This window comes from Hypanus sabinus, chromosome 3 (assembly GCF_030144855.1).
Source record: "Hypanus sabinus isolate sHypSab1 chromosome 3, sHypSab1.hap1, whole genome shotgun sequence".
Classification (NCBI taxonomy): domain Eukaryota; kingdom Metazoa; phylum Chordata; class Chondrichthyes; order Myliobatiformes; family Dasyatidae; genus Hypanus; species Hypanus sabinus.
In genome coordinates, this window is record NC_082708.1 from 94,113,008 (window position 1) to 94,138,519 (window position 25,512).

General features: G+C 42.5%; 1 protein-coding gene and 1 long non-coding RNA gene across 3 annotated transcripts; one reads left to right on the forward strand and one right to left on the reverse strand.

Annotated features, from left to right (window-relative positions):
- Positions 1–3,246: 3,246 nt before the first annotated feature.
- Positions 3,247–24,495, forward strand: tlr2 (toll-like receptor 2). 2 transcript variants are annotated; one of them, XM_059964796.1, is made up of 3 exons: positions 3,298–3,367; positions 18,138–18,279; positions 21,746–24,495. In XM_059964796.1, exon 3 carries the CDS (start codon positions 21,756–21,758, stop codon positions 24,144–24,146), a length of 2,391 nt encoding a protein of 796 aa, XP_059820779.1. In that variant the 5' UTR covers positions 3,298–3,367; positions 18,138–18,279; positions 21,746–21,755; the 3' UTR covers positions 24,147–24,495. The 2 variants fall into 2 exon arrangements, with proteins under 2 accessions (XP_059820780.1, XP_059820779.1); XM_059964797.1 differs by lacking the exon at positions 18,138–18,279 and having other exon boundaries at positions 3,247–3,367.
- On the reverse strand, positions 23,320–24,604 carry LOC132391518 (uncharacterized). Its single transcript, XR_009511256.1, has 3 exons — positions 24,479–24,604; positions 23,925–24,023; positions 23,320–23,355 (listed from the first exon to the last, which is right to left on the reverse strand). It is a non-coding gene; the product is annotated as an uncharacterized LOC132391518 (long non-coding RNA).
- Between the last annotated feature and the right edge of the window lie 908 nt (positions 24,605–25,512).

Consider the following 25,512-nt stretch of genomic DNA (forward strand, 5'->3'; position numbering starts at 1 on the left):
GACATCAGAGATGCAGAGGGACATACGAGTCCTTGTGCAAGACTCTCAGAAGGTTAATTTACAGGTTGAGTCTGTGGTAAAGAAGGCTAGTTTAATGTTGGCATTTATTTCAAGGGAAATAGAATATAAAATCAACAAGATAATACTGAGCCTTTATAAGACATTAGTCAGGCCACACTTGGAGTATTGTCAACAGGTTATGCTCCGTATCTCAGAAGGGGTGTACAGTACAGTTCAGCACAGTATAGTACAGAGGTTCTTTGAACAGTACAGTATAGGACTGTACAGTGCAGCACCGAACATAACAGTACAGTGCAATGCAGTACAGTACAACACTCTACAGTATAGGACAAGACAGAGGTTCATTGAACAATACAGTACACTGCAGTGGAGGTTCCTTGAACAGCACAGTACAGGACAACACAGTACAGGATAGTACAACAAGGTACGGTACAATATAGGACAGGACAAAGGTTCATTGAACAGTACAATACAGTAGAGTACAGCACTACTATATAGGACAGTACAATGCAGCACAGCGCAGTACAACAAGGTACAGTATAGGACAGGACAGAAGTTCATTGAACAACACAGCACCATACAGTACAGTACAGAGGTTCATTGAACAGAACAGTACAGTACAGAGGTTCATTGAACAGCACAGTTCAATACTACACAGCACGGCACAGTACAGTACAGAGGTTCATTGTACAGAACAGTACAGTACAGAGGTTCATTGAACAGCACAGTTCAATACTACACAGCACAGTACAGTACAGAGGTTCATTGTACAGAACAGTACAGTACAGAGGTTCATTGAACAGCACAGTTCAATACTACACAGCACGGCACAGTACAATACAGAGGTTCATTGTACAGAACAGTACAGTACAGAGGTTCATTGAACAGCACAGTTCAATACTACACAGCATGGCTTCTTTTTGACTTCTCCAGTGCGTTCAACACCATCTGCCCTGCTCTGCTGGGTGAGAAGCTGACAGTGATGCAAGTGCTTGTAAGCAGAACAAGTGCTACACCTGCCGTTACACTTCCTCCCTCATCACCATTCAGGGCCCCAGACAGTCCTTCCAGGTGAGGCAACACTTCACCTGTGAGTACAGAGGGTCATTGTACAGAACAGTACAGTACAGAGGTTCATTGAACAGCACAGTTCAATACTACACAGCACAGTACAGTACAGAGGGTCATTGTACAGAACAGTACAGTACAGAGGTTCATTGAACAGCACAGTTCAATACTACACAGCACAGCACAGTACATTACAGAGGTTCATTGAACAGTACAGAACTGGAGCAGGCCCTTCGACCCCTGATGTTGTGCTGAACCAGTAAATTTAAAAAAAGAAAACTAATCCCTCCTGCCCACACAATGTCCATATTCTTCCATCTTCTTGTATATCTAAACATCTCTTAAAAACCTCTAATGTGTTTGCCTCTACCACCATACCAGGCAGTGTATTCCAGGCATCCAGCACTTTCTGAGTAAAAAGCTTACCCTTCGCATCGGTTTTGATTGTACTCCCTCTCCCCTTCAGTGCCTGGTATTAGACATTGCTATCCTGGGAAAAAGATTCTCCCTGTCTATCTATGCCTCTCAAAATCTTATAAACCTGTACCAGATCTCACCCCAGCCTCCACCATTCCAAAGAAAACAACCAAGTCTCATGATAGCATGCACATAGTTCCCTGAAAGTGGTGACAAGGTAGATAGGGTGATAAAGGTGTTTGGCATACTTTGGCATAAGATATTGGTGAGATCACGCTTGAAATATTATGTGAAGTTCTGGTTGCTTTGGAAGGATGTCATTAAGCCTTAAAGGGTGCAGAGAAGCTTCAGAAGGATGTAAAGCAATTGGAGAGTTTTTATGAAGAGTTACAAAGGTGTGCTGGGGCTTTCATCCCTGGACCATAGTAGGCTGAGGGGTGACCTTGTAGAGATATATAAAATGACGGGTTTGGATATGAGTGAGCGATCACAGTCTTTATTTCTAGGCTAGGTAGTCTAACTTTAGAATGCATAGATTTAAGGTGAAAAAAAAAATTTAAATGGGACCTGGGGAGAAGGTTTTCCACACAAATGATGGTGGGAATGAGTTACTGGAGGAGTAGAGGCAGGTACAATTACAATGTTTAATGGACATTTGGATAGCTATATGGATTGGAAAGGTTTGGAGGGAAAATGCCCAAACGCAGATAAAGGGGACAAACTTAGGCAGGCAGCTTGGCCAGCATAGATGGGTTAGCCCCATTACTCTCTGACAAAGTGGTCTGTGTATATTTAATTTTTAATTCAATATTAAAAATAATTTCCTTCCATAACTCAATGGGCAATCAATTAATTGATCAACAGAGGAACCAATTAATTTTTTCCTTATTTAGCAGATACACTGCTAAAACAAATTACCAATTGGTGTACTCTAAATGATATGCTCCTGTTGAATGAGGAAAACAGACAGGTAAGCAATGTTCCTTTAACATTGTAACCTAATACAGATGAAGGGCTACAGCAAATCACTGGCACTTCTTCCACTCTGGTGTACTGCACTTTGTGTGGAGAAACCAAACACAGATTAGTTCTTGTGGAATGACCTGCCCTTCTATTAAACATCCCACTGCCACTGTCTGTCGGTCACTCTGACCTCTGTTTGTGGCACAGTGCAAACTCAAGGAACAACCTTTCATCTGAGCAGAGAGCATCCTAGAAACAAAGAAAATAGGTGCAGGAGTAGGCCCTTCGAGCCTGCATCCTGTAGGACTCGACCAGTAAATTTTCAATAACTCACTCTTTATTCTTTCTTGTATCATGACCGGAAATCTTCGCCTGACATCTTTCTTTAGCTTCTCCTTTCATTTCTATATTTTATCAAGCACAATGGGCCACAAAGACACATTACACACTCTGCACAATATTAGCAAAACATTACATACGTATGTTGACTGCTCCTTATTGGCTAGATTATTTTACCCTATCAGAGAAATTGCCTTTGTTCCACCCTGTTTCCAACTCCACTTTCTTTGCTACCTAAACTAACTTGTTTCTCTCTTTCAGTTTTGATGCACCATTTCTCAAAGCTGCTTGTTTAGTGTTTTTAGCATTTGTTTTTATTCATATTGCCAATATCTTGCAATATTTTTACATTTATTTACTAGGAACTTTTATAAATGGAATTACATGAATTAAGACTTTATACTTCCGGTCTGTTTCCCTCACTCAGACAGGAAATATAAAATTTGCTTCAGCATTGGTGTCTTTGCTAAAAAAGGAAAAGGTTAGCCAGTTCCTCTTTGTTGAAGCCACAAGTGACTTTGACTGAGATTTGGAAAATGCAATATGAGAGACTGTGAAGGTAAGAATAATTGAGTATTCCATCAAAATAATATTGAGTTAAATAGAATGATTTAAACTAAATTGTCATTACCTTTTTGATTTCAAATATCCATGTTTTAGTGGGTTCTATGAAGATGATTGCAATTAAAAACAAGTGAAAAGGCAAGGCTAAATTTGAAAGCTTTAATATGAAGAATGAGAATTGTTTGTGATGATTAACTGTCTCCTAAAATATTGTGAATATGTTTCAAAACACAATATATTTTACAGCCTTAAGAGATTATAAAGAAAAACACACCTTAAAATAATCTGGCTGGTGTATTACATCATTTTTGCAATTAATTTCATATGATGGACTCATCTGGAAAGGCTGGGCAGGGTTGGCTTGTGTCTCTTGGAGTTTAGGAACGTGTGGGTGGACTTGAATGAAATATTAAATCCTGAGAGGCCCTGAAAATTTGGAGGTGAAGAGGAATCTCTATTTACAAATGGAGTTGTCTACTTAAGGTGAAATCTTTTCTTTCAGAGAATTGAGAATGGAGTTCTTGAAGTATAATCTTTGAATACTCTTATGGCAAATGTAGGTGGATGATACATATAGCAGATGTAAGGTTACCCTAGGTGGACAGGAATACAGTTGAACTTGCAGTCAGTTCAGCTTTAGTAACAGAGTAGACTTTAAAGATTTGAGTAACCTTCAAAATTGTATGTTCACATATGCAATAAAAGCTGTTTTAGAGTCTGATAAGTTTGATGAATAGTGAACTGACTGAAAGATTGAAAATGGAGAGTTATGCTAAATGATGCCCCACAAAGTTGCTTCCTCAGCCTCCTGCTCAACTCCCTACACAGTACACAGAACTGACTGGCCACTCAATCTCCTTCTACAAGTTTGCAGATGATACCAACGTAATTAGCTATATCTCAAATAATGATGAATCAGAGTACAGGAAGCAGATGCCAAGATTAGTGTCATGGTGTCATGATAACAATATCAGCAAAATGAAAGAGATAGTTATTGACTTCATGAAGTGAACAGTGCTCCTGTCTACATCACTGATGCTCATGGTCAGAAAATTGAAAGCATAATGTTCCTAAGAGCGAACCGCCAATAGCCTGCCCTGGGTCTAGTCATGTAGATGCCATTTCAGGAGGCTTAAGAAATTTAGCATGACCCCTTTGACTCTCACCAATTTTTGATGATGCACCATCCTTTCAAGATGCATCATGACTTGTATGGCAACTGTTCTGCCATGAACGCAAGAAATCCGAGAGTTGTGGACACAGCTCAGTACATCATGGAAACTAATTTCCCCTCCACGGACTCAGTCTATACTGCTCACTTCCTTGGTAAAGCAGCCAGTATAATCTAAGACTCCAACCACCCTGGACAACATTTGGCAGAAGATAAAAGAACCTTAAAGCTCAAGGACAGTTTCTACCCAATTATTATAAGACTATTGAATGGTTCCTTGCCACGATAAAACCATAAGACGTAGAAGCGGAATTAGGCCATTTGATGTGTTGAGTCTACTACACCATTCAATTCCACTGATCCATTTTCCCCTCCTCAGCCCCACTCCCTGGCCTTTGATGCCATGTCCAATCAAGAACCTATCAAGCTCTACTTTAAATACACCCAATGATCTGACCTGACTTCTGGAGCTACTTGTGGTAACAAATTCCACAAATTCACCACCCTCTGGCTAAAGAAATAACACAGCATCTCTGTTTTAAATGGATGCCCCTCTATCTTGAGGCTGCGCTTTCTTGCCCTAGACTCCCCCACCATGGGTACCATCCTTCCCACATCTACACTGCCTGGACCTTTTAATGTTCGAAAGGTTTCAATAAGATCCAGTCCTATCCTTCTAAATTCCAGCAAGTACAGACCTAGAGCCATCAAATGTTCCTTGTATGATAGCCATTTCATTCCCAGAATCACTCTAGACATCTGGAAATGAATGCCAATACCACATTTGCCTTTCTCACCACCAACTCAACCTGCAAATTAACCTTTAGGTTGTTCTGCACAAAGACTCCCAAGTCCTTTTGCATCTGAAGAGATGGTGGAAGGGGCTGTTGGCTCACAAATAGAGAAAGCTTGGAGACAGTGCGAGGAGGAGGATAGGCAGGTGATAGAGAAGCGATGCATTCAGACCGATGGTTTGAGATGTGTCTATTTTAATGCAAGAAGCATGAAAAAAGCTGATGAGCTTAGATCGTGGATCAGAACTTGGAGCTATAATATTGTAGCCATTACAGAGACTTGGATGGTTCAAGGACAGGAATGGTTACTTAGAGTGCCAGGCTACAGATGTTTCAGAAAAGACAGGGAGGGAGGTAAAATAGGTGGGGGTGTGACACTTGATCAGAGATAGTGTCACATATGCAGAAAAGGAGGAAGTCATGAAAGGATTGTCTGTGGGTGCAAGTTAGAAACAGGAAGGGGTTAATAACTCTACTTCATGATTTTTATAGACCAGCCAATAGTAACAGGGACATCGAGGAGCAGACAGGGAGACAGATTATGGAAAGGTGTAATAATAACAGGGTTGTCATGGTGGGAGATTTTAATTTCCCAAATATTGTTTGGCATCTCCCTAGAGCAAGGGGTTTAGATGGGGTGGAGTTTGTTAGGTGTGTTCAGGAAGGTTTCATGACACAATATGTAGATAAGCCTACAAGAGGAGAGGCTGTACTTGATCTGGTATTGGGGAAATAAACCTGGTCAGGTGTCAGGTCTCTCAGTGGGAGAGCTTTTTGGAGATTGTGATCATAATTCTATCTCCTTTACCATAGCATTAACAGACAAGTTAAGGAATCATAGTTAAGGAATCATTTAACTGGAGTAGGGGGAAATATGAGACTATCAGGCAGGAACTTGGAAGCATAAATTGAGAACAGATGTACCGCAGAAATGTGGCAACTGTTTGGGGATATTTGTTTTGAGTTCTGCATTGGTACGTTCCAGTGAGACAGGGAAAGGATGGTACTGTACAGGAACCGTGGTGTACAAAGGCCACTGTAAGTCTAGTCAAGAAGAAAAGAAAAGCTAACAAAAGTTTCAAAAAGCTAGGTAATGATAGAGATCTAGAAGATTATAAGGGTAGCAGGAAGGAGCTTAAGAATGAAATTAGGAGAGCCAGAAGGGGCCATGAGAAGGCCTTGGCGGGCAGGATTAAGGAAAACCCCAAGGCATTCTACAAGTATGAGAAGAGCAACAGGATAAGATGTGAGAGAATAGGACCAATCAACTGTGACAGTGGAAAAGTGTGTATGGAACTGGAGGAGATGGCAGAGATACTTAATGAATACTTTGCTTCAGTATTCAATGCAGAAAAGGATCTTGGCAATTGTAGGGATGACTTACAGCAGATGGAAAAGCTTGAGCATATAGACATTAAGAAAGAGGATGTGCTGGAGCTTTCGGAAAGCATCAAGTTGGATAAGTCTCTGGGACCGGATGAGATGTACCCCAGGCTACTGTTGTAAGTGAGGGAGAAGATTTCTGAGCCTCTGGCAATGATCTTTGCATGGGGGTGGGTGGAGTTCCAGAGGATTGGAGGGTTGCAGATGTTGTTCACTTATTCAAGAAAGGGAGTAGAGATAGCTCAGGAAATTATAAACCAGTGAGTCCTACTTCAGTGGTTACTAAATGGATGGAAAAGATCCTGAGAGGCAGGATTTATAAACATTCGGAGAGGCATAACATGATTAGGAATAATCAGCATGGATTTGTGAAAGGCAAATCATGCCTTACGTAGAACATAGAATAGTACAGCACATTACAGGCTCTTTGGCCCACAATGCTGTGCCGACCCTCAAACCTGCTTCCCATATACTCCCCCCCCCCCACCTTAAATTCCTCCATATACCTGTCTAGTAGTCTCTTAAACTTCACTAGTGTATCTGCCTCCACCACTGACCCAGGCAGTGCACTCCACGTACCAACCACTCTCTGAGTAAAAAACCTTCCTCTAATATCCCCCTTGAACTTCCCTCCCCTTACCTTAAAGCCATGTCCTCTTGTACGGAGCAGTGGTGCTGTGGGGAAGAGGCACTGGCTGTCCACTCTATCTATTCCTCTTAATATCTTGTACACCTCTATCATGTCTCCTCTCATCCTCCTTCTCTCCAAAGAGTAAAGCCCTAGCTCCCTTAATCTCTGATCATAATCCATACTCTCTAAACCAGGCAGCATCCTGGTAAATCTCCTCTGTACCCTTTTCAATGCTTCCACATCCTTCTTATAGTGAGGCGACCAGAACTGGACACAGTACTCCAAGTGCGGCCTAACCAGAGTTTTATAGAGCTGCATCATTACATCACGACTCTTAAACTCTATCCCTCGACTTATGAAAGCTAACACTCCATAAGCTTTCTTAACTACCCTATCTACCCGTGAGGCAACTTTCAGGGATCTGTGTACATGTACCCCCAGATCCCTCTGCTCCTCCACACTACCAAGTATCCTGCCATTTATGTTGTACTCTGCCTTGGAGTGTACCACCTCACACTTCTCTGGGCTGAACTCCATCTGCCACTTCTCAGCCCTCTTCTGCATCCTATCAATGTCTCTCTGCAATCTTCGACAATCCTCTACACTATCTACAACACCACCAACCTTTGTGTCGTCTACAAACTTGCCAACCCACCCTTCTACCTCCACATCCAGGTCGTTAATAAATGTCACGAAAAGTAGAGGTCCCAGAACAGGTCCTTGTGGGACACTACTAGTCACAACCCTCCAATCTGAATGTACTCCCTCCACCATGCCCCTCTGCCTTCTGCAGGAAAGCCAATTCTGAATCCACCTGGCCAAACTTCCCTGACTTTCTGAATAAGCCTACCGTGTGGAACCTTGTCAAATGCCTTACTAAAATCCATGTAGATCACATCCACTGCACTACCCTCATCTATATGCCTGGTCACCTCCTCAAAGAACTCTATCAGGTTTGTTAGACACAATCTGCCTTTCACAAAGTCATGCTGACTGTCCCTGATCAGACCATGATTCTCTAAATGCCCATAGATCCTATCTCTAAGAATCTTTTCCAACAGCTTTCCCACCACAGATGTAAGGCTCACTGGTCTATAATTAGCTGGACTATCCCTACTACCTTTTTTGAACGAAGGGACAACATTTGCCTCCCTCCAATCCTCCGGTACCATTCCCGTGGACAACGAGGACATAACGATCCTAGCCAGAGGTTCAGCAATCTCTTCCCTTGCCTCATGGAGCAGCCTGGGGAATATTCCATCAGGCCCCAGGGACTTAATCGTCCTAGTGTACTTTAACAACTCCAACACCTCCTCTCCCTTAATATCAACATGCTCCAGAACATCAACCTCACTCATATTGTCCTCACCATCATCAAGTTCCTTCTCAGTGGTGAATACCGAAGAGAAGTATTCATTGAGGACCTCGCTCACTTCCACAGCCTCCAGGCACATCTTCCCACTTTTATCTCTAATCGGTCCTACCTTCACTCCTGTCATCCTTTTGTTCTTCATATAATTGAAGAATGCCTTGGGGTGTTCCTTTACCCTACTCGCAAAGGCCTTCTCATGCCCCCTTCTTGCTCTTCTCAGCCCCTTCTTGCGCTCCTTTCTTGCTACTCTACATTCCTCAATAGACCCATCTGATCCTTGCTTCCTAACCCTCGTGTATGCTGCCTTCTTCCACCTGACTAGATTTTCCACCTCACTTGTCACCCATGGTTCCTTCACCCTACCATTCTTTATCTTCCTCACCAGGACAAATTTATCCCTAACATCCTGCAAGAGATCCTTAAACAACGACCACATGTCCATAGTACATTTCCCCACAAAAACATCATCCCAATTCACACCCACAAGTTCTAGCCTTATAGCCTCATAATTTGCCCTTCCCCAATTAAAAATTTTCCTGTCCTCACTGATTCTGTCCTTTTCCATGATAATGCTAAAGACCATGGAGCAGTGGTCACTGTCCCCCAGATGCTCACCCATTGAGAGATCTGTGACCTGACCCAGTTCGTTACCTAATATTAGATCTAGTGTGGCATTCCCCCTAGTCAGCCTGTCTACATACTGTGACAGGAATCCATCCTGGACACACCTAACAAACTCTGCCCCATCCAAACCCTTGGAACTAATGAGGTGCCAATCAATATTAGGGCAGTTAAAGTCACCCATGATAACAACACTGTTATTTTTGCACCTGTAAAGGGGGTTTCTTCTTTTTTCTTTGTTACTGTTGGGAAAGGGTTTCTTCTTTTTGTTAACTAGCAGGAATGCTAATTTACTGATAACGAGAATGGTATTCCTTTGTAAACCAAATGGGGATTAATGTTCTTTCTTCTGAGTCTGTAAGCTTTTGTTGACGGGCTTTTGGGCAGATCAGCGCGAGGGGGTCGAGAGAGAGGACGCAATGCTGTAAGTTGGGCGAGGATCGGACCCCAAGCGGGGGTCCGAGGCCGGGAGGTTCTCCAAGGAGGGGGGATGAAGCTAGATGTGCTTGGTTGACCACTCGGAGGGTCCTGAGCTGTGAGTCGAGGAGTTCGGAGGGGCCTGAGCTGCGAGTCGAGGAGTTCGGAGGGGATCGAATGGTGGCCAGAAGACTTCAGAAATTGAGCTCCAACAGTTGTGCACGAAGTGGTTTGGACTTTGATAAGTTTGCCGCCTTTTCTTTATTTTTTTTCTCTTCATATATACTGTATCGTTATTAATCACTTAGTTATAGTAACCTTTATAAATTGTACTCATTTAATCGCATATGGTGTACTGTCTGTTTTTGGGCGAGGCGGGGACATCACACAGCATCCACACCAGCTGATTACCCAGTTTGGCGGGGCCGAAGGCTGCTCTCCCTATACGAGAATAAGCTGAGCGAGCCTGAGGCGACCCAGGGGGTTACACACCTTTCCAAAATCTGCCTCCCAATTTGCTCCTCGGTATCTCTGCTGCTACCGGGGGACCTATAGAATACCCCCAGTAGAGTAACTGCTCCGTTCCTGTTCCTGACTTCTACCCATACTGACTCAAAAGATGATCCTGCTACATTACCCATCCTTTCTGTAGCTGTATCCCTGACCAGTAATGCCACCCCTCCTCCCCTTCCCCCCCCCATCCCTTTTAAAGCATTGAAATCCAGGAATATTGAGAATCCATTCCTGCCCTGGTGCCAGCCAAGTCTCCGTAATGGCCACTACATCATAATTCCATGTATGTATCCAAGCTCTCAGTTCATCACCTTTGTTCCTGATGCTTCTTGCATTGAAGTACACACACTTTAGCCCTTCTACCTTACTACCCTTACACCCTTTATTCAAAGACTTTATTTGTTTATAACTTCCTAAGTTTTACAAACTTCTCCAACCTCTCCTGACCCCCACCACCCGCCATCTTTTACCTCCTTTTCTATCTTTTCCTGAATATCGAAGCCTTGGGACATTATGCACACATTCCTGCCCCTGTCTCAAACAAGTCTGTGTAATGGCCACATCATCATAATTCCATGTACTGATCCATATTAATTACTTTTACTCCTAGTACTCACCATTAAAATACACATATTTTAAACTGTACATCCTGTCTTATCTGTTACAGTTTTTCCTGGCTCTGGCATCTACCATCCTCTCCGTCCCTCCACTTTTTGTCTTGGTGCTCTGGTTCCCATCTCCTTGCCAAACTAATGTAAACACTCTGAATACCACCAAGCAAACCTCCTGGTCAGGATATTGATTCCTTTTTAGTTTAGGTGCAACCCATCCCACTTGTACAGCTTGCCCTGATCCCAGAAGAGGTTGCAATGATCCAAGAACCTGAAACCCGGCCCCCTGCACCAATTCCTCTGCCACTCATTCATCTGTACTATCACCCTATTCCTGACCTAACTAGCTCGTACTGGGAGTCATCCAGATATTGCTACCTTGGAGGTCTTGCTCTTCGGCCTCTTTCTTAACTCCCTGTACATACAGTGCAGGAACTCTTCTCCCTTTCTACCTGTGTCAATGGTACCAATGTGCACAATGACCTCAGGCTGCTTACCCTCCCTCTTGAGAATATTCTGCAGCCACTTTGAGACATTCTGGATCTGAGCACCTGGGAGGCAATACGCCTAGTGTTTCTTTCATAGCCATGTAATCTGTCTGTCCTCCTATCGAGTCTCCTATCACTATTGCTCTGCCTGACTTTATCCTTCCTTGCTGAGCCTCAGAGCTGGGCACAGTGCCACTGGCCTGGCTCCTGCTTCTCTCACCCAGCAGTATTCAAAGGGGAATGGCTCCAGGGGAACCTTGCTATCACTGTACTCAACTTATTTCTCCTGGTTGTCACTATATTCTATCTGAAGCCTGCATCCTGGGTAAAAGTTTCATCTCTGAGGTTTTCAGCCTCCCGAATGCTCCTGAGTACATACAGCTCTGTCTCCAATTCCTTGACTGTGGAGAGTCAGGAGCTGAATTTGGTGCACTTCCCACAGTTGTAGTAATTAGGGAATCTGTTGGGTACCCTTACAGCAAGTGCAGTCCACTGTCACAACTATCATATGCCTTCACAGAATTGAGGATTAAGGATTTACAAACAAAAATACTCACTTGCTCTTACCTGTGCATTAAAGTTTTATACTTTCTTCCTCAGCCTTGTCAAAGCAACTGTTCCCATTAACTCTGTTTCTCCTCAAGTTCCCCTTAAACTTTTCAACTTTTATCCTTAATCCCTGACCTCGAGTTGTTGTCTCATCCAACCTTAGTGCAATAAGCCAGTTTGTATTTACCCTATCTCTACCCCTCATAATTCTGTTTTCCTCTATCAAATCTTCCACCTTCCAAGGAATGAAGTCCTAACCTATTCAATCTTTCCTTATAACTCAGGTCCTCCAGACCCAGCAACATCCTTGTAAATTTTCTCTTGCACTCTTTCAATCTTATTTACATCTTTCCTGTAGATAGGAGACCAAAACTGCACACAATGCTCCAAACTAGGCCTCACCAATGTCTTGTACAATGTCAACATAACATCCCATCTCTGTACTCAATACTTGGATTTTTGAAGGTCAAAGTGCCAAAAGCTTTCTTTATGTTGAAAGTTGCATCACAGGTAGATAGGTTCGTACAATATTATGGACCTGTATCCCCTGGTCCCTTTTTTCTATCACACTCCTCAGTGCCCTAACATTCACTGTGTAAGGCCTATCCTGGCTGGTCCTACTGAAGTGCAACACTTTGCACTTGTCTGCATTATATTCTATCTGCCATTTTTCCAACTGGTCCAGATCCTGCTGCAAGCTCTGATAGCCTTCCTTGCTGTCCACTGTGCACCCAGTCTTGGTGCCATCCACAAATTTGTTGATCCAGTTAAGCACATTATCATCCAGACTGTTGATATAGATGACAAACAACAATGGACCCAGCACCAATCCCTGCAGCACTCCACTAGTCACAGGCCTCCAGTCGGAGAGGCAACCATATCATTCTCTGGCTTTTGCCGCAAAACCAATATCTAATCCAATTTACTACCTCATCCAATTTACCACATTATCCTGAATGGCACTTGACTGAATCTTCTTTCTCTGGCAGACAGAGCGTAGGTGTTCTGCTTTCACCCCATCCTCCCGCCACCCCACTAGGGGATAGGGTTCCTCTTGTCCACACCTACCACCCTACCAGCCTCCAGGTCCAACATATAATTCTCCGTAACTTACGCCACCTCCAATGGGATCCCACTACCGAGCACATCTTTTCCTCCCCAAGTCTTTCTGCTTTCTGCAGAGATCACTCCCTACACAACCCCCTTGTCCATTCATCTCCCTCCCGGCACTTATCCTTGTAAGCGGAACAAGTGCTCTACCTGCCCTTACACCTCCTCCCTCACCACCATTCAGAGCCCCAGACAGTGCATCCAGGAGAGGTGACACCACCTGTGAGCCGCCTGGTATGGTATACTGCATCCGGTGCTCCCCATGTGGCCTTTTATATACCTGTGAGACCCGAAACAGACTGGGGGACTGTTTCCCTGAACACCGATGCTCTGTCCACCAGAGAAAGCAGGATCTCCCAGTAGCCACATATTTTAATTCCCCCACATCCCAATCCCATTCTGATATGTCTATCTATGGCCTCCTCTACTGTCAAGGTGAAGCCACACTCAGGTTCGAGGAACAACACCTTATTCTAGGTAGCCTCCAACCTGATGGCATAAACATTGATTTCTCTAACTTCCGCTAATGCCCCCTTCCCTTCTTACCCCATCCCTTATTTATTTGTTTGTTTATTTCCTTTTTTCCTTCTTTTCTCTCTTTTTACTCTTTCTGTCCCATTCACAATCATTCCTTGCCTGCTCTCCATCTCCCTCAGGTGCTCCCCCCCGCCTTTCTTTCTCCCTCGGCCTCCCGTCCCATGATCCTTTCCCTTCTCCAGCTCTGTATCCCTTTTCCCTATCAACTTTCCAGCTCTTAGCTTCATCCCACCCCCTCCTGCCTTCTATCATTTTGGATCTCCCCCTCCCCCTTTCAAATCTCTTACTATCTCTTTCAGTTAGTCCTGACGAAGGGTCTCGGCCCAAAACGTCAACTGTACTTCTTCCTATAGATGCAGCCTGGCTTGCTGCATTCCACCAGCATTTTGTGTATGTTACTTGAATTTCCAACGTCTGCAGATTCCTTGAGTTTGCGAAGAATAGGAAGGTTTTGTTATGGTTGTACACTGTATAGTTGATACCGCAACTGAATATTATGCAAAAATAGCAGTGGATGGGGTAATTCCTCAGAAGAACAGGCTGGTCTGGTTTATGGCACTAAGGAGAATGAGGAGTGGCTTTATGTGACAGATCAAGTTGGCAATGCTAATTCTCCTGATAACCTTGCCCCTTTGCCCGGTTAATCACTCCTTGTTCTGTCCCTGGTCTGGTTTCTCTGGTAGTTCACACACTTTGCTTTCCCATTCTGCAGTTCTTGGGAGTTCACCATTTATACACCCCAACAGTAAATCAATTGCTAGCTTGGCTAATCAAAACAAACCCTTCAGTTAACGTGCTCAACTGGTTTATAACTCATAACAATAAGGATTCTGGACACGGGCATTCTAAACATATTCATTTATTTCCACTCACGCTGTTACATTGGTTTGTTGACAGCAGAATGGTCCCAAAAGTGCCTGAGTTTGTGGGAGCAGGCACACCACAGCCTGCACACACAGATTTAAACCCTCAGCTTTGCTTTGCTGAGAAGTGTGGAGGTTGGATTTGACGGTTGGTGAACAGTTATATTGAAAAGCAGATGGCGATGTGTTGTGGAGAAAGCCTCTGTAATTGTGTAGATTTTTGTACATGTATGGTTTCATTTGTCTATTTGTAAATACTTTTTATCTTCACAATTTTCAGGCAGCTTTTGCTTTTTATCAGCTGGCACTAAATAAAACCCCTGCATTAATGTGCTGTTGGAGCCTACCATCTGTTGTTTTCAACTGGTGGCCCTCATCGGGCACACTTACCCACGCCTGATAGGTGTGGCAGCTTATTCAAACATACACTTAGCAGGCATGACAGGGTAGATATTGAGATGCTTTCATTAGTGGCAGAGCTGTAAAAAAGGGAACAGAATTACAAAATAAATGGTCAGTCATTTAAAACTGAGGGGTGTAGGATTTTCTTAGTTCATATGGGAGTGAAACGCTGGAATTTTCTGCCGGAAGGAGATGGTGAAGGCCAGGTCATTAGATATATTTAAGGAAGAGAGAGATGACTCTCAGAAAAATGAAGGAGCTGTGTGTTACAGGGAATTGGCACAGTAGAATCAACCCAGTATAGATCAACCATGGACATATTGAATAGTGGTGCAGGCTTTAGGACAGTCCTGCCGAAGGGTTTCAGCCCGAAACGTCGACTGTACTTTTTTTCCATAGATGCTGCCTGGCTTGCTGATTTCCTCCAGCATTTTCAGTGTGTTGCTTCTATCTTCTTGTGTTCTTGACAGAGTTTTGAACAAGTACAGTACTGAACAGGAACATTCCCTTTGACCTTTGTGCTGATCATGGTACCAATTTAAATATGTCTGTCTACCTTATCTATAATACCTCAAATCCCTGTCTGTTCATGTGCCAGATTCAACATTGTTATCTGTTTCTGCCACCTTGTTGAGCTGCATACCACTATATTTTTTTTTAAAAAACTTGCAACAAAGCTTTCAGTCATGCATCTGATAAATCGCATATGCTATAGGTACAAGAAAAAGTTACAAATTGTGTTAAAAATATACTTAACAGCAGGAAGAAAGGAGTATTGGTTGATAGGATGATTAGTGGTAGCCGACACAGAGACTGGTTGCAAACAGAATACAAAGTAGGTTTTAAAAGGCCTTTTTCAGGTCTGTCAGATGAAACAAATATGTCATGAAATGAGGTACTTTTACTCTGCATAACCATTGAAATTAGAACATAGAATACAAAAGAATACAGCTCAGGAACAGGCCATTGGGCCCACAATATTGTGCTGAACCAGTTAAACAGCAAATCAAAAACATTCTAACACTAATCCAGCCTACCTACACCATATCGGTATTCCTCCATCTTCCTTACACCCATGTGCCTATCCAAATGTCTCTTAAAAGCCTCCAGTGTATTTGCCTCTACTACCATATCAGGCAGTGGATCTAAAATTTTACCCCACGCATCCCCTTAGGACTTGCCTCTCACCTTCAATGCATGCTCCTTGGTATTAGAGATTTCAACCCTGGGAAACACATACTCTCTGTCCACTCTATCTATGCCTCTCATAATCTTGTAAAACTCTATCAGATCTCCCCTCAGCCTTCAGCACTCAGGAGAAAACAACCCAAGTTTATCCAGCCTCTCATGATAGCATATGCCTCTAAACCAGGCAGCATCCTGCTAAATATCTTCTGCACCACATACATGCCGGAGTTTGTCATTGAAACGTCAGTTAAAATCAACAACTGGACACAGCAGGAAGCCTGAGAAGAGTTTATGCATCATAAACTCATAGTAGGAATGCACTAGATCCTTTCTCTCTTCTGCGCTCTCTCCAAAGGCTCAACATCCTTCCTATAGTGGGGCGACCAGAACTGTATGCAATACTCCAGATGTGGCCAAACCAGAGTTTTATAAAATTGCAACATAACCTCTTGACTTTTGAACTCAATGCCTCAGCTAATTAAAAACAAACATTCCATAAGCCTTCTTAACCACCTTATCGACCTGTGTAGCCACTTTCAAGGAACCCAAGATCTCTTGTCTCCGCAAGATGCAACATCTCACATATATCTGGATTAAACTCCATCTGCCCTTTCTCTGTCCATATCTGTAACTGTATTCTTACTCAGTCTTCTACACTATCCACAACTCCTCCAATCCTGGTACCATCCACAAATTTACTAACCCACCCATCTACATTTTCACCCAGCTCATTTATATATATCACAAACAGCAGAGGTCCCATCACAGATCCCTGTGGAACGTCACTAATTACAGACCTCCAACTCAATTGAGTCCCTTCAACCACTACCCTCTGTCGTCTATGCACAAACCAGTTGTGAATCCAAACAGCCAATTTTCCATAGACCTTATTCATCCTAATCTTCTGGATTAGCTTCCCATTAGGGACATTGTCAAACACCTTACTAAAACCTATGTACACAACATTCACTGCTCTACTTTCATCAGTCTCTCTCGGTCACCTTGTCAAAATATTCAATCAAGTTGGTAAGACACTACCTTCCCTGCACAAAGCCAAGCTTGCTCTTCCTAGTTAGGCCATAGATTTCCAAATGCTCAAATGTCTATCTCTAAGAATTTTCTACAGCAATTTCCCTACAATTGACATGTGTCTCACCAGTCTATAGTTCCCAGGATTTTCCCTTCTTAAATGGAGGTACATTAGCCACTCACCTTGCCTTTGCCTAGAGAGGATGCAAAGATACTGGTCAAGCCCCCAGCCATCTAGTCTCTTACCTCTTTACCTGGGGTAAATCCCATCAGGATCTGGCAACTTATCCACCTTAATACTCATTAGGAGGACCAATACTTTCTCCACCTTGACCTCTAAAAGCCCTAACATATTTATACACTCAGTACTGATCTTCTGGTCCTCCATATCTGTTTTCTTAGTAAATACTGAAGCAAAGTACTCATTAAGTACCTTACTCACATTCTCCACATCCAAACAAATGTTCCTCCTTTTATCCTTGAGTGGTCCCACCCTCTCCATAGTTATTCTTTTACTCTTGATGTATGTATAGAATGCCTTGGGATTCACCTTAATCCTACTTGCCAAGGACTTTCCATGCCCCTCCTGGCTTTCCTAATACCATTCTTTAGTTCTTTTTTGGCTTCTTTATACTCAAATGTTTTGTTTGATTCTAACTTCTGCAGCTTTACATACTTTTCCTTTTCCTGCTTGACTAAATTTATCACCTCTCTGAACATCCAAGGTTCTCTTATCTTTCCATCCACCTCCTTCCTTCCAAAAGGAACATACCTTTTGTGTACTCTGTGCAATTGATCTTTAAACACCCTCCACATATTTGATGTGGACTTGTCAGGGAAATGGTGTTCCCAATTAACGCTTCTTAGTTCCTGCGTAATGCCCTTGTAATTTGCCCTAGACCAATTTAAGACTCTTCCTGAAAGACCATATTTATTTCTATCTCTAACTATCCTGACAGTGGAGGAGTTTACATTGGCTGTAACCTTTGTAGATATGAATTTTGAAAATGATATGTTCAAGAACTTTATAAAACACTGTTAATGACCATTGGACAATAATTATTCAAAAAAATCTCTGCATTTCAGACACCACTGAATGAGAAAGATGAGAAAGTTGCTTGTTCTGTGTATATGCAGCTTTCTCAGAAGATGACAATGGGAAGTAGAGAAAAAGCAAGTGATGGGAAACCACGGTTAAGCAAAAGACAAAGTAATTTCTGAAAATGGAGTAAGTTTTATTGTCAGAGTAAGGGAACTAGGAAAGTCAGGAGGGGCCGAAGTGGGAGAAACCAATGGAAGGAATGAATATCTTTATCTGGAGTGGTTTGGAGGAGCGCGAGTTTTGTTTTATAATGTTGGAGTTGGCCCTCCACAAACTCAGGGCCTTTATTTCTGGACAATAATGATCTCTTTCCGTAATTACATGGAATCTTGCAGGGTTATGGTCATTATCTTACAGTACTGTGCATTTATAGGGGAGTTTCTGCCTCACAGATCCAGTCACCAAGTTTCACCTATCAGATGCTGCTTTTGACTAGTTTGTATGTTCTTCCCATGACCATGTGGGTTTCCTCCCACATCCTGAAGATGTGTGTGAGAGGATAATTATCTTTAAAAATGAGTGTTAGAATGAAAGGGGACTAAAAATTGGATAGGTATATGGACAGGAAAGGAACGAAGGGTTATGGGCTGAGTGCAGGTCGGTGGGACTAGGTGAGAGTAAGCGTTTGGCACGGACTAGAAGGGCCGAGATGGCCTGGTGAATCAATTAAAAGTGCAATTAGTGAGAAGATGGTTTTGTTTCATAAACCAACATAGATTTGATGAGCTATACGGCTTCCTTCTATGTTGTGAGGAAATAAGAAAATATTTCCAAAATGTTCTGCTAGCATAGAACATAGAATAGTATAGCACATTACAGGCCCTTCAGCCCACAATGTTGTGCTGACCCTCAAACCCTGCCTCCCATATAACCCCCCACCTTAAATTCCTCCATATACCTGTCCAGTAATCTCTTAAACTTCACTAGTGTATCTGCCTCCACCACTGACTCAGGCAGTGCATTCCACGCACCAACCACTCTCTGAGTGAAAAACCTTCCTCTAATATCCCCTTTGAACTTCCCTCCCCTTACCTTAAAATCATGTCCTCTTGTACTGAGCAGTGGTGCCCTGGGGAAGAGGCATTGGCTGCCCACTCTGACTATTCCTCTTAATATCTTGTACACCTCTATCATGTCTCTTCTCATCCTCCTTCTCTCCAAAGCCCTAGCTCCCTTAATCTCTGATCATAATCCACACTCTCTAAACCAGGCAGCATCCTGGTAAATCTCCTCTGTACCCTTTCCAATGCTTCCACATCCTTCCTATACTGAGGCGACCAGAACTGGACACAGTACTCCAAGTGTGGCCTAACCAGAGTTTTAGACAGCTGCATCATCACCTCACAACTCTTAAACTCTATCCCTCGACTTATGATACCTAACACCCCATAAGCTTTCTTAACTACCTTTTCTACCAGTGAGGCAACTTTCAGGGATCTGTGGACATGTACCCCCAGATCCCTCTGCTCCTCCACACTGTGTATCCTGCCAAGTATCCTGCCACTTACTTTGTACTCTGCCTTGGAGTTTGTCCTTCCAAAGTGTACCACCTCACAATTCTCCAGGTTGAACTCCATCTGCCAGTTCTCAGCCCACTTCTGTATCCTATCAATGTCTCTCTGCAATATTCGACAATCCTTTACACTATCTACAACACCACCAACCTTTTTGTCATCTGCAAACTTACCAACCCACCCCTCTACCCCACATCCAGGTCATTAATAAAAATCACAAAAAGTAGAGGTCCCAGAACAGATCCTTGTGGGACCCCACTAGTCACAACCCTCCAATCTGAATGTACTCCCTCCACCACAACCCTCTGCCTTCTGCAGGCAAGCCAATTCTGAGTCCACCTAACCAAACTTCCCTGGATCCCATGCCTTCTGACTTTCTGAGTAAGCCTACCGTGTGGAACCTTGTCAAATGCCTTACTAACTCCTTGAAGATCACATCCACTGCACTACCCTCATCTATATGCCTGGTCACCTCCTCAAAGAACTCTGTCAGGCTTGTTAGGCACAATCTGCCCTTTACAATGCCATGCTGACTGTCCCTGATCAGACCATGATTCTCTAAGTGTCCATAGATCCTATCTCTAAGAATCTTTTCCAACAGCTTTCCCACCACATACATAAGACTCACTAGTCTATAATTACCTGGATTATCCCTACTAACTTTTTTGAACAAGGGTACAACATTCACCTCCCTCCAATCCTCCGGTACCATTCCCGTGGACAATGAGGACATAAAGATCCTAGCCAGAGGTTCAGCAATCTCTTCCCCTGCCTCGTGGAGCAGCTTGGGGAATATTCCATCAGGCCCCGGGGACTTATCCGTCCTAATGTACTTGAAGAACTCCAACACCTCCTCTCCCTTAATATCAACATGCTCCAGAACATCAACCTTACTCATATTGTCCTCACCATCATCAAGTTCCCTCTCAGTGGTGAATACCAAAGAGAAGTATTCATTGAGGACCTCGCTCACTTCCACAGCCTCCGGGCACATCTTCCCACTTTTATCTCTAATCGGACCTACCTTCACTCCTGTCATCCTTTTGTTCTTCACATAATTGACGAATGCCTTGGGGTTATCCTTTACCCTACTCGCAAAAGCCTGCTCATGCCCCATTCTTGCTCTCCTCAGCCCCTTCTTAAGCTCCTTTCTTGCTACCCTGTATTCCTCAATAGACCCATCTGATCCTTGCTTCCTAACCGTCGTGTATGCTGCCTTCTTCCACCTGACTAGATTTTCCACTTCGCTTGTCACCCTACCATTCTTTATCTTCCTCACCAGGACAAATTTATCCCTAATATCCTGCAAGAGATCCTTAAACATTGACCACATGTCCATAGTACATTTCCCTGCAAAAACATCATCCCATTTCACACCCACAAGTTCTAGCCTTATAGCCTCATAATTTGCCTTTCCCCAATTAAAAATTTTCCTGTCCTCACTGATTCTGTCCTTTTCCATGATAATGCTAAAGACCATGGAGCAGTGGTCACTGTCCCCCAGATGCTCACCCACTGACAGATCTGTGACCTGACCCGGTCCGTTACCTAATACTAGATCTAGTATGGCATTCCTCCTAGTCGGCCTGTCAACATACTGTGACACACTTAACAAACTCTGCCCCATCTAAACCCTTGGAACTAATCAAGTGCCAATCAATATTAGGGAAGATAAAGTCACCCATGATAGCAACCCTGTTATTTTTGCACCTTTCCAAAATCTGCCTCCCAATCTGCTCCTCAGTATCTCTGCTGCTACCAGGGAGCCTATGGAATACCCCCAATAGAGTAACTGCTCCCTTCCTGTTCCTGACTTCCACCCATACTGACTCAAAAGAGGATCCTGCTATATTACCCACCCTTTCTGCAGCTGTAATAGTATTCCTGACCAGTAATGCCACCCCTCCTCCCCTTTTAACATTTCACCCCTTTACCCAGAATATTCCCTAAATGTTTAATGTACTGAAGTTATAAATGCATCCTACAGATTTTAACAAAACAGTCAGGTCATACAATTGAGTAGCAGGAGACCAGCATTATTACACTGCACTAATTTTGGTACAATTTTTCCATTTCAGACCACAGTGAATGAGAAAAATGAGAGCTTCATTGCAGTGTTTACTGCTTGTGTGCCTTTTTCTACCTGCAACTTTCTCAGAAGATGACAAGTCATACAATACATGTCAAAAATGTATTCCCCACAACTACTGTAACTGCTCTTCAATGAAGTTAGAGAATATTCCACTTGTGTCTGAAAAGGTGCTTACATTTGATTTGTCTTTCAATAACATTTCAGAGATCAATAACACAGATTTCATCATATATAGAGATCTTGAAAGACTTCTGTTGCAATCAAATCAGATCCAATCTATCACTGATCATGCTTTCCAGTTCAACACAGAAGTGGAGTATCTTGACTTGTCTGATAATCTGTTAACAGAAGTGACATTGAATTGGTTTAAGCAATTTTACAAATTGCATTATCTTAACCTTTCAGGGAATAGGTACACAACTCTGGGATCGCAAAGAATCTTCTCAAGTCTCTCAAGACTCCAATGGTTAGAATTTGGCAATCCTTTCCTATCCCATCTAGCCAAAGATGACTTTGTGGGTATTACACATCTGGATAAGTTTGTTTTAACAGCAAATAATTTGGTTTCATATCAACAAGGAATTTTCAGTTATTTCAGGAACATAAGCCATGCTGTTTTAAGTTTACATAACATATTTCTGAATAAGACAGGCCAAGCTCGGCAGATTCTTGTAGATTTGTCAGGATGCACCACCCACTTAGAGCTGAGAGATTTAACATTTCCTGACAATGGTGACAGTCAGCTGTTTTCTGTTCCATGCAATTCGTCATTCAGGAAATTCACTTTCAAAAACACTTTTCTTACTGATGAAACTGTATTTAACTTTATAAAATGGATAAAAAACACAAAAATATCAGAAATAGTTGTGAAGGACTGTGTGCTTTCAGGAACTGGGAAATGGCCCAAGATAGACGATGCAAAAAGCAATTCATTTCATTCATTAACGTTGAATAATATATCAATTAAACACTTTTATCAGTTTTATGATCTTTCAGGTATTAGTCCAGTATTGCAATCCATTAAAAGAGCTACATTGACAAAACTAAATATATTTATGGTGCCTTGTCATGTATCCACAAATTTTAAAAGTGCAGAGTATCTTGATTTAACACAGAATTTGCTGAATGACAGAATAATGCAAGAAATGGCTTGTTCTGGAGCTTATCCAATGCTACGTTACCTTATTCTGAGAAAGAACATATTAAGATCCCTCAGTTCGACAAGTGCAAAACTATCGACACTTTCAACCCTTACCCATTTGGATTTGAGCCAAAATAGCTTCAGTGAAAACGGTGCAACATGTAAGTGGCCAAAAAATCTGCAATTTTTGAATCTTTCAAGTTGTAATATACAAAGCATATCACAGTGTCTCCCCCCAACTGTTGAGATATTAGATTTAAGTAACAATGACATCAGCAGTTTTGTAGCTGGTCTGCCTTCTCTCAAGACTCTAGATGTGTCCAATAATAAATTTAAAAGCTTACCAGTCAATAGCAATTTACCAAAGATGAGGCTTCTGAAGATCAGTAGCAATAAACTCACCTCGCTGACAAGCGAAGCACTGATGGTGTTTATTGAGCTGGAATCTTTGGAGGCTGGAAAAAATAATTATATTTGTTCATGTGAATTCCTCCTTTTTATGAATCAATACAAAAGAGTACAACTGTTGGACAAACCACAGAATTATGTATGTGATTCCCCTCTAACTCACAGGGGACAGCTGGTGCAAAATACTAAACGTTCCTTCTTTGATTGTCATATGACATGGTCTATAATCATAGTATGCCTGAGTGTGTCTTTGGCAACAACAATGGCTGGGATGGCATGCTACAAATATCATGGAATCTGGTACCTTCAAATGACCTGGGCATGGCTACGAGCAAAGAGGAAACCAAAAAAAGTGATGAGCAATGATATTTGTTACGATGCATTTGTTTCCTACAGCGACATGGACTCGGACTGGGTGGAAAACTCCCTGGTGAGAGAGTTAGAAAGTGTTAACCCGCCACTGGCACTCTGCCTTCATAAACGTGATTTCATTCCAGGGAAGTGGATCATTGACAACATCATTGAATCCATTGAGAAAAGCAGAAAAACATTGTTCCTTTTATCTCAACATTTTGTCCAGAGTGAGTGGTGCAAGTATGAGCTTGACTATACTCACTTTCGTCTATTTGAAGAAAACAATGACTCTGCCATACTTGTTTTGCTGGAGAAAATCCCAAAGGAGACCATTCCTCAGAGATTCTGCAAGCTTCGGAAACTGATGAATACAAAGACTTATTTAGAATGGTCTCAGGATGAAGAGGAACAGCAAATTTTCTGGTTTAATTTAAAAGTTGCATTAAAAGGAGATGATAATGTAAATGAATCTATTAATCTATAATAAACAGCCTGCCCTGAGGGCCACATCACCCTCCTTGAAAATCCCAGTTGCCTTTATTGGCCTTAACCTTCCAAACCCTTCCTTCACAAAATTTCCCTTACATGTTAAAAAAATACTCACCTCAAATATGTCCTCTCACAGTTCATTCCATGTGAAGAAGTTAGCTCTCAGACCTCTTTTAAATCTCTCCCTCTGATCCTGTATCTTTACCCTCTACCTTTGGGCTCCCCAACCCTGAGGTAAAGACTATGGCTATCATTATAGCCATTAAATTATTGTTCCTCGTAATTTAATAAAATTTTACAAGATCACCTCTCAGTCTTCTGCACTACCAGAAATAAAGATGTAAAATGGCCAAGCTCTCAGGCTCTCTAATCCAGGCATCCTCTCCAGTTTGGCAATGTCTTTCCTGTGGGGACAGCAGTGGTGGAGCTGTTAGTGTAGCATTATTATATTGCTGGGCATTCAGAATCAATCCTCCCACTGTTTGTAATGAGTTTGTACATTCCTTTTATGATCATGTGTGTTTCCTCCAAATGCTCCGGTTTCCTCCTACTTTCCAAAGACAGGTGGGCTAGTTGGTCACCTTAGTGTAAATGGGTGGTGTGGGCTCATTAGGCCAGAAGAGTCTGTTACCAAGTTGAATCTCTAAAATATACAAACTAACAAATAAATAACAGCTGACAAAACAGTACACAATACACATTGGGCAGGGGAAGATGAAGTAAAAAGCTGATCATAGGATATAGGAACAGAATTTGGTCCATTAAGTCTGCTCAGCCACTTCATCATGGTTGATCCATTTCCCTCTCAGCCGCAATCTCCGGCCTTTTTCCTTCATGCCCAGAATAAGAAATGTGTAGAGAGTAATTCCTTTAGAAAGTGGACAGGAGCAGTGGAGGGAAAGATGTGGTTCATGGTAGTATGCCATTGGAAATGAGAGAAGCTGTCAAGAATGATGTTTTAGGTACAGATGCTGATAGGGTGTTAGGTAGGGGCAAGGGATGACAGGAAGATGTGACAATGGGTTGTGTGGGAAATGGAGGAGGTGAGGGCAGCAATGATGGTGGTAGATTGGAAACTCCATTTTTGAAATAAAGATATTTTGGATACTGCAGAATGGAAGCCTCATCCTGAGAACAGATGTGGCAGAGAAGGAGGAACTGAAAGAAGGGAATAGGAAGAGGTGTGGTCGAGAAAACTGAGAGTAGGTTTGTAAAGGATGTCAGCTGATAGTCTGCCTTCAGAGGTGGAGATAGAGAAATCAAGAAAGAGAAGCATCAGACATGGACCAAGTAAATTTGAGGGCAGGATGGAAAGGTTTGTCAAGAGTCTAAAGAAAGCACTGCAAGCAATGTCAGTAGAA